General features: G+C 43.0%; 1 protein-coding gene across 4 annotated transcripts in view; it reads left to right on the forward strand.

Moving 5' to 3' along the window:
• ABCC5 (ATP-binding cassette, sub-family C (CFTR/MRP), member 5) overlaps positions 1-12247 on the forward strand; it is a 140786-nt gene that overhangs the window by 84144 nt on the left and 44395 nt on the right. For 2 of the 4 annotated variants that reach the window (XM_008574202.1, XM_008574201.1), the window contains 8 exons: positions 12-169; positions 355-510; positions 1161-1308; positions 6103-6336; positions 6476-6649; positions 7258-7405; positions 10002-10150; positions 10560-10667. In XM_008574202.1, the coding sequence (XP_008572424.1) occupies positions 75-169; positions 355-510; positions 1161-1308; positions 6103-6336; positions 6476-6649; positions 7258-7405; positions 10002-10150; positions 10560-10667 (1212 nt within the window). In that variant the 5' untranslated portion in view covers positions 12-74. Of the gene's footprint in view, positions 1-11; positions 170-354; positions 511-1160; positions 1309-3712; positions 3849-4150; positions 4238-6102; positions 6337-6475; positions 6650-7257; positions 7406-10001; positions 10151-10559; positions 10668-12247 lie in introns of those variants that run through there. The other 2 variants (XM_008574204.1, XM_008574203.1) reach the window with 2 other exon arrangements.

Here is a 12247-nt window from a genome sequence, read left to right on the forward strand (position 1 = left end):
TGTTGGAACAGTTGGAATGCCAAGATGCCTTGGAAACAGCAGCCCGAGCTGAGGGTCTTTCCCTGGATGTCTCTATGCATTCTCAGCTCAGAATCCTAGATGAGGAACATCCCAAAGGAAAGTATCATCATGGCTTGAGTGCTCTGAAGCCCATCCGGACCACTTCTAAGTAAGTGGCTCTGCTGGTTAGTGACTCGTCAGTGAAGCATCAGAAGCATTTTTGAAAATTCGGGCTAAGCTTAAACCAATTGGGGAGGGCTGTTTTTAGTTAGGAGGTCTAAACAGTGCATTTTAAATACTGGCTGGCCTCTCAGTGTGTGTTGACAGTTTTGTGATTTGGGTTTTCTCTCCTAGACACCAGCACCCAGTGGACAATGCTGGGCTCTTCTCCTGTATGACTTTCTCATGGCTTTCTCCTCTGGCCCGTGTGGCCCACAAGAAGGGGGAGCTGTTAATGGAGGATGTGTGGTCTTTGTCCAAGCACGAGTCCTCCGATGTGAACTGCAGAAGGTAGGCGTCTCTGGTCCATTTTCATCTCCTCCATACTGGATGCATAGGGCCTGAGCTAGGAGTATGGGTCTAGCAGTGTGAAGTCCACAGCTCTGTGTCCTTTAAGGAGCTGAGCCGTCCTGTGGAGGGAGGGTAGACTGGGGGTGACTTTTTCTTTGCTCTTCATCTTTAATCCTGTTTTAACCATGGGCTTTCTCTCTCTCTCTCAGCCCTGCTTGTCTTCCTGAGTCTGCAGGGAGATTATGTTGCTGCCTTGTGACAGAATACATTTTTGTGGTAGCTGATTATCATGATTAAAATCTAGTTTACAACTTTACGTTTTACCACAGGAGCCTTCAGAAAGGGTTGGGGACCCTTGAGAAAGGAAGTTTTTATCCACAAACAAATTTTATTCAGGGATAATTTTTCTGGGTGGAAGGAAAGACTCATCATATTCTGTATCCTGAGAGGCTCCCTGTGCAGGGTAAATATGCAGTTACCCAGGAAGGTTGTTTTTTCCCAGAAGGTGATGACTATGTACATAATTTTAGAGGAGAAACTCATGTGAGTGGTGACAAAGCCTGGAGACAAAAAGTGGTGGCAGGAGGGGAACTAGGGGGTGTTTCTTCATGTGGGGAGGTGTGTAACAGAGGACATGTGCCCTTGTTAAGACTAGAGAGACTGTGGCAAGAAGAGCTGAATGAAGTTGGGCCAGACGCCGCCTCCCTGCGAAGGGTTGTGTGGATCTTCTGCCGCACCAGGCTCGTCTTGTCCATCGTGTGCCTGATGATCACGCAGCTGGCTGGCTTCAGTGGACCAGTAAGTCCTGACCATCCTTCCTGACAGTCTGCAGGGGCCCGGCCATGGCCAGCTCTAACCCTCTCATTCTGTTGCAGGGGTTGCGCTCACCTTTGGGCTAGTTAGCAGCCTTAGCGATGCCTCCAGGTCTGTTGAAAGGGTCAGTGGGTTTTGGAGTGAGTGGTGGTTTGCCAGTAGCTGAAAAGATAAGAGACAGTGTTGCCAGAGGAAAAATGGGACTGGCAACTGTGCTTTCCTGGGGCGGGGGCGAACTGGGCTGATTCCAGGTCTGCACGGGACTGTGCATCTGGGTTGCGTGTTGACATGAAATGACAGTCTTGTTCTGGGCGGATGTGTCTCAGCAGTGCTGTGAGTGGGCGAGAGCAGCGTTGTGTGGCATGGGCTGGTGAGCCAGTGCTGATGACATGGCTGAATGCCTGAAGATGGAGTTATCACACATGTGATGGTTCTGTGGCAAATGAGCTCTGAAGAAACTAGAGGACTGTCAAGGTGTTTAGAGTCTTACCTGGAGTCCAATTTAAGTTTTGATTTCTAGTGTAAACTATGGCAAGTGTTGGGGTGGCAGCCGTGGCTTTTTTGTTAGTCTGTACTGAAGCAGAGTAGATGAGAGAAACTTTGACATTCACAATGCTTTGTGGGCACCTGTTTCTTACAACTTCTGTGCTGCCTTACACTGGAGACTTCGATTAAATCTATTCTCTACATATTTGCCTTGAGGCATCGGAGCAGTAGTACTGCTTATACTGTGAATTTTCCGTGTGTGGGTAAGCTGGAGGTTCATGGTTTTGGTAAGTATGTGCCTAAGATGCATGGTGATTAGGTAAAACTAATTTGCAGTTTCGTTTTTGTTTTTTCTAATGTTTGGTACCTTTTCAAAAAAGTTTTGATCTCTTTTCTGAAGCAGAGAACACTACTTTTCTGGTATTGGGTTTCTGTATTAATTGACCAACTAACATACTTTTATATAACTTTTAAGTAAGAGGGACTGTGTAACTGACATATTATGTTATATTATGTTCCAAAATGGCAAACATTTTCATAGAGCCAGCTTCCCCCAAGAAGAGCTTCTGTCATTGTTTCACTACAGGGCTGGTGGCTGCTCTGATCCTCCATAGAATTCTTTCATCTGCGTAGTATGGTATGCAGGCTTTCTTGATAGTGATAATGGGCTTTCTTGATTCCATTTGGCCAATGCAAGAACTTCATTGCTTCCCTTCTAAAAGAAAATTCCATGGATTGTTGGGATTTTAATTTTTTATTTGGAAAAAAAGTTACCTATGCATGTTCAGCTTGAGCATCTGTATATTCCTGAATCTCTCATTTATGGTGCAGTACACTGGGAGACTGATCTCTAGTAAAGTTTTCTAGATGCCAGGGAAAGCTGAGAGCCTTTCTTTAACAGGAAAACAGCAACATGCTTTTCCTATTCTCTGCCCTCTTGGGGAAGAGCACCTTAAGCCCAGTGTTACTTCATGGGATTCTGTTCTAAAACAACTGAGAAAGCAACGGACCCAGTCATAGTCTCTTTTATTGATAAAAATATTTAAAAGTGTAAACAATGCAAACTTCATTTTTGGAGCTCCAGTTCTAATACATTTCTTTTTAACTGGAAATTGAAGAACCAAGGTGGTTTTTGAGATTATTACTAGCAGTGAGCAAACCTCCTGTTGGTGGACTTAAATCATTTTGAGGAACATGCATTTTAGATTTTTGCACATTTTCTAATCTGGCATAACTTTCAAACTGGCTTACTCTATTCTTACAGAAATGTACATAAGAACAGACTCCCCAAATACAGGCTCCCCAAATATGGCATCATTATTTCTTGTCCCCCCTTAGGTCTCACTGAACCTTGGTAGCCATACACAGAACAAATGAAACACAAGCAAGTTGTTGTGTTTTTGTTTTTGTTTTTAAACTGCTGGCCAGCTGATGCTGGACATTCATGCATCAAGATGATCCAAGGTTTTGGTGATGCCAGTGGACCAGTGCTTTGTGCAGATCACCCAGGGGTCATGACAATGCTAACGGAGTATCAGAATCTATAAGGGTATGGTCCTGACCCAGGATAAGTAGCCAAATTGCTAAACTTACAGAATTGCTTTGGGGACTACTTGGATTAAGACAGTTTTAAAAGACCAGGCCTGACCTGTGATCTGTGTGTACAGAATTAGCATCCGCCCTGTAGATCTGCAAGAGAAGGCTACCTCCTGCAGTGCTATCTCTTGGTGAATGCTAACTCTGCTCAAAGGCCTTTTGGGGAAATGACAGTGAAAAGCCTTTAGAGAGGTAAGTTTCCCACCCTTCCAACCTCTCTCCAGCTGCAGCTTGCTTGGTGCTGTCAGGATCTGGATTTGGGGGGAGTCTCTCTGTAGTGGAACCAGTGACAGAAGCTGTTCTTTAGAATTTTCAGGATGGCTGTATTCTGCGGTCAGAATGAGAGAGTCAAGCTGGGCAGAATCTCTCGCCAAGAGTTCAGGTAAGGTAATGTTTATTCACTGGGAATGCTTTCCACAGCCAGACAGCTATGCTGACAGTCTCGAGTTTTCTCCCAGTTCATTTAGATTTAAATGATAAATTCGTTACTTTTTAAAAGCTACATTTTGGTTGGATTTTTCCTGAAAACGTTTTTTTTCTTTATCCTATACAAAATGGTTTAAAATGTCATTGCTTTTTAAAAACGCTGTGTGTTGGAAATTCTTATAATTTGCTGTTTCCTCTCCCCCCCCCCTTTGAAAGTTTTGCAAAGTATAAACATTCATTATGTCTTTTACCTTTCCTGCTCCTCCCTTCTGGGAGGTGCTGATGCTATTACCGGGTGCTGGAAAATGGCACTCTAAAGGTATGGGAAGGACGGAATCCAAAACGACAACCTGCTGTCCTTTCACGCCTTCCTTTGGAGACTGTTCCATCAGTGCCGTGGTGTGTGAGAAAATGCTTCACTGTACTGCCATCTTACTGAGTTGCTTCACATGAGGAAAAGGGGGCTTTGACCCTGTGACTCAGTTCCACATTTGGAGTGCATACTGGAAAAGAAGCCAATCTTCTTGCTAGTAAACCAACAACTCAGCTGTATGCAGTGGTGACCCAAACAATGGATATAAACCTAAAAGTCTGAGGGAGGGGAGAGGGGGAATACAGTAGATCTTGAAATCTGAAATCTCCTATTTGATCGGGTTATTTACTGGGACTCAAATAAATCTGATTGGTGGGGATCTCCTAGGACCTAGTGGACATCTGGTATTAATTTACTCTCAGGGAAATATGGGAGAAACAAATTAACCCAGAGAGAGTCTGGGTTCTGGAATTCAGCATTGCTACCTCAGGAAAATTGTGTCTGGCCTCCATTTTTGTCTGTTATTCAGCACTGGCTTCCAGCTGCAGTAACCTTTGCTATGAGGAACTGGAGTAGATTGGCGGATGGGTTTCAGGTTAATTTTTTTCTTCCTTTAGGGTGGGGTTTTTGTTTGGCTTTCTTTTGTTGTGGTTTTTATTTTGTTTGATTTTTGTCAAGGTCAGTTTCAGCTACAGAACATGAAAAGACTGAAGGATGCCACCAATTTTTCCTTGAGGCCTAGAATTTTATATTCTATACTGAGCAGAGGTAATTCCTCACAGCTTAGTGCACCAGCAGCACCAGCAATTTTAGGCAGAGTACTTCTTTGGGGAGTTTTTAGTTTTCTTTTGTTTTTTAATTCTCTTTCCTTAGCAGCAAGGTCTTTATTCCTAGAGAATCTACTCCATTGCAGAATCGTTGCAACTTCAGGAGCCCTAACCAATTAAGTGCTGTCAGCCTGCTGTACTACTTCGGACTCTGGAAGCAGATGTTGGTTCTATTCTGTATTTCCACTGTGTGTAGTTAAAACAAGAGTCAGAGGCCAGATGACCTGTCTGATGGCTAGCCCTGTATAACTCGACTCTGTATGTTCCCATTGTTTGTTACTGCAATGCTCCTCCTGTTGTACAGTGTTTGTGAGATGCTCTTTGAAGATGGTCTTTTATATTTTTTTCATTTTCAATAAAAGTACATTACTTCCCACTTCCTGGTATTTAATACTGTTGCTGAATGTGCCTTGTGTGAGTGTGTGCTCCGGCGTTGCAGGACCTCAGAGCTGGAGGTGGCACTCGGTGGTTCTTGGGGGCTGGCTGCCTTCCCTCTCTGCAGGTGGTGTTAGACATATGCTACCTGAGGTAACATGTTTTTGTTTTGGGGAGGGAATGGGGAGTGGGGAGGGCCCAAGGGAGGGTCTCTGGATTTTTGATAGTCTGCTTTGTTTGCTCTCTTCTGTACTATTAAACTGCCGATGTTTATTTTCAGGAATGTTTTGCAAATGCACTTCTCACTCTTCCCCAGTACAACTGTAGGTACACTGTTCCTTTTTATCAAATAAGCACGTTTGAAACGATCCAAAAAAAGGTCTTATTTTCATTTAAAGAAATGTATCTGTGTGTGGAGATACTGGAATAAAGTCAAATATATACTTTTGAATGACCATGTGTTTAGAATTAATTTCAGCTCATGGACAGGTTTATGTTACATTAGAAAGAGTAATGGTTTTGATGGTGTCCTTAAGGAAGAGAGTTTAAATTAGACCTACCTGCTGCAAAGTGCCCTGAGTAAATTACTGCAGGCAGGTCGTTAGAAAGATTTGGTCCTCCAGGAAGGCTTTTTCTTTATCTGCACGTTGATCACCGTGCAGTGGAGCTGCCGGCTCTTTCTAACTTAACATAAAGCTGTGGCATTGTGTTTGGTGCTGTGGAGGTGCTGACAGTGGCGTATGTTTCTCCCTGTAGGCCTTCATGGTGAAACACCTCTTGGAGTACACCCAGGCAACAGAGTCTAACCTGCGGTACAGCTTGCTGTTAGTCCTGGGCCTCCTCTTGACGGAAATTGTGCGGTCTTGGTCGCTGGCACTGACATGGGCATTGAATTACCGAACTGGTGTCCGCTTGCGGGGGGCCATTCTAACCATGGCATTCAAGAAGATCCTAAAGTTAAAGAACATTAAAGAGAAGTCCTTGGGTGAGGTGAGTGCAAGGTGTTTGCTTCAGTCCCCAGCTTGGGCTGCTTCTTTCCTCTGGGGCCCTGCTTTGTCCTTTATCTTCCTTCTGAGAGAAGTGACCTGGATCCTTGCAGGGTCCCCTCACTACTTTTTGTATCTTGTAGCTCATCAACATTTGCTCCAACGACGGGCAAAGGATGTTTGAGGCAGCTGCCGTTGGTAGCTTATTGGCTGGAGGACCTGTTGTTGCCATCTTAGGCATGGTTTATAATGTAATCATTCTGGGACCAACAGGCTTCCTGGGATCAGCTGTTTTTATTCTCTTTTATCCAGCAATGGTGAGTAAGCCTCCTAGCTGTATCTTGGCAGCTTCTCCTTAGGAGATGAGTTACTTCCACTGGTTTATAGTAGGCATCATCAAGGTATCACATGTCTGAATGGAAATTCCCTCAAAGCAGGTACCTGCCTGGAGATAGACAGTGCTCAGTTCATATGGGCAGAATTTTGACTTGAGAGGAAGTAAGGTGTCACTTGCATAAAGGCAGAGCCTCCTAGTGATGTCAAAAAAGAGAGAGTCTGAGTGAAGAACAAGGCCAGCGGGCAAATCCTGCCCCTGGGTAGCACAGGAGTGTTTGAGTTACTCTATCTGGAGGTGATGCTAACTGATATGGCTCTCCTGCTTCCCCTTTGGTGGCATCAGTTATCAGTGATCACTATGAGAACAAATATTTGTTTTCACTCCCTTACAAAGAGATAAGAATTAAGTAATATTTGATTACAATTTGATAGATCACTTTCATTTAAAAACAGTACAACTACACGAAATCTGGCCTGTCCCAGAAAACAGGATTATATGCTCATTTTGTTTAGAATAACCTTAAGCAGATCAGGCAGTTCTCAAGTTTGAGTGAGCTCTGATTGGGCATGGCATCACTTTCCCTTTCAGATGTTTGCATCACGGCTCACTGCATATTTCAGGAGAAAATGTGTGTCCGCCACAGATGACCGTGTCCAGAAGATGAATGAAGTTCTCACCTACATTAAATTTATTAAAATGTATGCCTGGGTCAAAGCATTTTCTCAAAGTGTTCAAAGTGAGTTTAAAGAGTTCATATATGCATGTGGTAGAAGGACTATGGATTCTTTGGGTCTAATCATTCACATTTTTTTTTATTAGCATATTCATTATCACAAATCATACTTATTCTTTATGCCCCTTATCCAATCTCTCCCCTTCCCCTGCCCCATAACCACAGATTTGTTCTCTCCATCTGATAGATTAACTGTTTCTCTGTTGATTTGATGTCTAGATGATCTGTCCAATACTGAGACCGATCAAAATCCTCCCCTATTATTATAAAGCAGATACTTCATCTATTACTCTGGAATGTGCTTTGTGGAGAGAGAGGATCTCTTCTATTTTTTTTTTTTTTTTTTTATCTCTGCTGGTGTCAATGCAGTTGAGAGTCTGGCGTGCCGTCTGCCTGGTGGCTGTGACTGCTGCGAAAGAGACTAGCCACTTTTGTGGCAGCCATGGCAATTGCGATGGCTATGGTAGGCTACCTGCATGGAAATGGTGCTTTTGGTGTGCTCTTTACCTGGTTGTAGCTGGGTTTGGCTTCCCCCAGCTCCGTGCCTCAGGACCCTTGCTGGGCCCCAGGGTGGTGACAGCAGCTAGCCTAGTTGCGGCCCATTCACACATTTTTGTTTCCTGAGCACATTAGAGAATAGGGCTTTTAATGTCATAGGATCATAATATCATAGAATCTCTATGTTCAAAAGGCGTCTTAGGGATTTGAACCCATAACTTCATGCCACAGATGAAGAAATAGAAACTGCAAAAATTGTGATTTTCTCAAGATAATACAACTGGTTGGGAATAATTCAGTTCCAAAGCCCCTAGGTATACTCTCATCCTACTTGTGATTTTCTAGCCTGGCCATGAGGATATCACAGAAGACAATGTCAAATGACTGCTGAGAGGTTCAATGTTGTAACTTCTGTTCTGTGATTGAGGTAGTTGTGTTACCCTGAGGGGTGAGCTGGGAGTCAGGACGACTGGACTCACGTAGTAGCTCTGCCGCTCATTAGGGGCTTGTTTGTTTTTTAAAATAATTTATGTTCAGTCCAAGGTTCTCATTGCCTGGCCCTATCCTGATCTGTAAATTAAATACCGGCATAAACATGTCTAATGTTTAAATGCCACAAAGCTGGGAGGAATAATTAGCACAGACTGGGCTTTAAAAAGATCTCAACGAAAGTTGGGCCTTAAAACATGTGAAATTTAAGAAGGATATATTTAAAGGCAAAAGGAATACATAGGTACATTAACTATAATTTAAATAAAAAAGATGTGGGCTGTTAATGGACCATAACCTCATAGTGAGCTGACTGAGTACAGTGCTGTTAAACAGTTAATGCAATTTTAGGTGGAAGAGAAATACCTACAGTGTTCAAGTCAAGGCAGCTGTTTTAGTTTCACTGATTAAACATTCAGGAACATTATGTCCAGTTTCGGACTCTGTACTTTTTATTTATGAGGACAGTTAAGCTAAGAAACATCCAGAGGAGGTGACCACTCAGAAGTGTCCAGCAGTGGACTGGGCTGCTTTGTTAAAGTCAGTTTCTGGGGCCGGCCCGGTGGCGCACTCGGTAGAGAGCGGCGCTCCCGTTGAGGGTTCGGATCCCATATAGAGACTGGTCCACTCACTGGTTGAGTGTGGTGCGGGCGCGACACCGAGGGTTGCGATCCCGTTACCGGTCACGAAAAAAGACAAAAAAGGAAAAAAAAAAAAGTCAGTTTCTTTCCATTAGAGTGGAACAAATGGATTCTAAATGGACATTTGCCAAACACATTGATGGCAGGATGACTGCTGTTGGTACTTTCTGGCTCTCAGATTCTATAGTTTTATGGTCTTCTTTCTGAGGTTCTGCTCATCCTTCAGCCTTTGACTTTAGTATCTTTACCTGTGTGTGTTAATTTGAAAAGAGCATTCTTTCTCATTATAGACATGGCCAAGATATATGATAAATGTTAAAGCAGTAAGTTCAGTGTTTTGTTTTTGTTTTTTTTTTTAAAAGATGACCGGTAAGGGGATCTTAACCCTTGATTTGGTGTTGTCAGCACCACGCTCTCCCAAGTGAGCCAATCGGCCATCCCTATATAGGGATCCGAACCCGTGGCCTTGGTGTTAGCAGCACCACACTCTCCCAAGTGAGCCACGGGCCGGCCCTAGAGTTCAATGTTTTTATATTACTTACAAACTAGCTTTGAAGATAGTTCCCGATGCCTTGCGCAGTAGTAATACCTTTAAGGTCAGTGTGTAGCCTCTCAGAAGAATTACTTTTATGTTTAAAAATACTTTCCCATTTTGTTGTCCTACTTCCTACTCTATGGTCTTTAGTACTCTATGGTTGCTCTGTTTTATAAATATTTAAGAAAAGTCATTCTGCCTATAGAAATTGTATTTCAGCCATCTGTGACTTGATACATTTCAAACCTCAGGCTTCTGTGCCAGCTTTAGTGGTAGAAATGATAGTCATAGTGACCTAGCGTTTGAATCTGGGTGTTAAAGGGTCATTTTAAAAGTATGTGTGGCTGAAAAACTACAGTCTTATTTGGTGGTGAAGGAACAATATCCCAAGGTTCCTTTTGACTTGCTTTGAAATTGGCTTGCTTTTTATTCATAGAAATCCGAGAGGAAGAGCGTCGGATATTGGAAAAAGCTGGGTACTTTCAGAGCATCACTGTTGGTGTGGCTCCTATTGTGGTGGTGATTGCCAGCGTGGTGACGTTCTCTGTTCACATGACCCTGGGCTTCGATCTGACAGCAGCACAGGTCAGGGAGCCCTCAGGGCTGAGAAATGTTTTAGAAGCACCATATATGTAGATGCTCTGTTCCTGTTGCTTATTTGATTTTGAGGTTTCACCAAAAATTAGGAGGTATTTTTTCATTCATGTGATTAAGCCAAGAAGTGGAAGAGTTGGGAGCCAGCCCTTATGCAAAAATAGTATACGGGTTGTTTTTAGTCAACCTAAGTTTGGTTTAATTCTGAAAATACAGATCATCCTACGGTTCAGATTTATTGAAAATTTTAATTGAAGGTCTTATAAAAACCCTACCTTTAAAAAAAAAGTGTATCTGACAGTGAAGTTGCAGCATTCCTAATACCTGAAAGGAAATTGATGATATTATTTTAGTTGCATAGCCTGGTCAGGCTCAGTTTCTTCTCTACTCCTATTTTCAGGCTTTCACAGTGGTGACTGTTTTCAATTCCATGACTTTTGCTTTGAAAGTGACACCGTTCTCAGTAAAGTCCCTCTCAGAAGCATCGGTTGCCATTGACAGATTTAAGGTAAGTGGCTGCTTTCCCCTCCCCCACATCAGGAGCCATCCACAGCACAACTGACCACTGCCTCCATTCCAAGGGGCCATACAGGCTGGCTGCACTTGGCCTTGGTTCGCCTTTAGCCTTTTGGCATGTTGGTTAAAAAGTGGGGGCAGTAGAGGCAGCACTGAATTCAGTGATGAGACTAGTTACCTTTTTTAATTAATGTGAATTTTTACCTTTTGTGGACTGCCTGGTTCTGGGCTCCCAGGATTTCTGTGTTCCCTTCAGAGCAAACCCCTTCCACCTGGGCTTGACATGGCTATGTCGTAACTTCCTGGGCCTTTAAGTGATTTAAACCTAGAAGACCAGAGCTGTCCAGTGACTTTCATGTTTTTCTCCCCTTCATCTTTGCTACTGTCATTTTGATTGGTCAATATGCTGAGTCATTTCTGATTCTTTCTTCTTCCTGTCCTGTGGTTGCCATTCATGATGCAGGGAATGCAGTGACATGAGAATAGTCATAAAGCTAGAGCATGTGGGGAGTGCAGTTAAGTAAGTATCAGTTTTTTTTCTTGCAGGTGGTTAGTTGATCATACCTTGGCTGTGTTCTTTGTGCCTTCAGAATAATACAAATACATGATAAAAGATGGAGATACATTTGGGAGGGTGGAGGAGAAAGATATTTGAAAGTGGTTAACACATTAAAAAAAAAAAAAAAAGCAGCATGTGTGGGCTGGAGATCCTTCACAGTGCAACTGCACAGATTAGCTCCTGTGCTCCTGCTCATCTTTCTTGGCCAGTGAGAGCAATGTGAAAGTGATTTTGGTGACATGATGGCTTGAAGCTCAGGTGTTTGAAGGATGAATATCATAACCTTAGAGTTTCAGGAGAAAATAAATTGGGTTTCCTCTTAAGAGTGGAGAATAGCCTCACAGGACTTATTTATCTTCTACTTGTTTATAGTTAACCAGGTGAATTTTATTTGGTCAAGAAAGCTAGTTTTATTCTGACCAGTTAGTCAGTTAAAGCATGGTGCTGATAATACCAAGGTCTAGGGTTCAGTCCCTGTACTGGCCAGCTGCAAAAAGAAAAAGGAAGAAAGCTAGTCCTCAAGAACTTATCCCCATCCCCTCCCCTACCCCACCCCAGCCTGGCTGGTAGAAGGCTAAGAGCCAGAGTCCCATGAAAAGAAATGGTCTAATGGTAATTGGAACTTTATTTTGCTGAACGCACAATATTCGGTCATAGAAGCAAGCAAATGTTTGACCATAAGCTCTCCCCACTGTTTGTTTCTATATCCTTATTAGTGAATGGGCTTGGTAGCATTTTGGAGGGGGTAATAAAAGAGTGTATAGTGTAGGTTAGTTCTCCCCTTGTTTTTTGAGGACTCTCTTCTCTTCCCTCATTAGTGAGGACTTATATTAGCACATAGCTTTTCACATCGTAGTTCCTTCCTCTATTAACTCTGAAGGAAGCATCAGAGTTAATAATAGAAGCAAAATCACCCTCAGCTCTATTATATGCCCCATGAGACTTCAGTCCCATTTTACCTTATTCCTCTTGGCAGCCTTTTTTTCTTCATCTTTTTTTAAGTAGATGCTTGG

The sequence above is a fragment of the Galeopterus variegatus genome, unplaced genomic scaffold (genome assembly GCF_000696425.1).
Source record: "Galeopterus variegatus unplaced genomic scaffold, G_variegatus-3.0.2 Scaffold1013, whole genome shotgun sequence".
Taxonomy (NCBI): domain Eukaryota; kingdom Metazoa; phylum Chordata; class Mammalia; order Dermoptera; family Cynocephalidae; genus Galeopterus; species Galeopterus variegatus.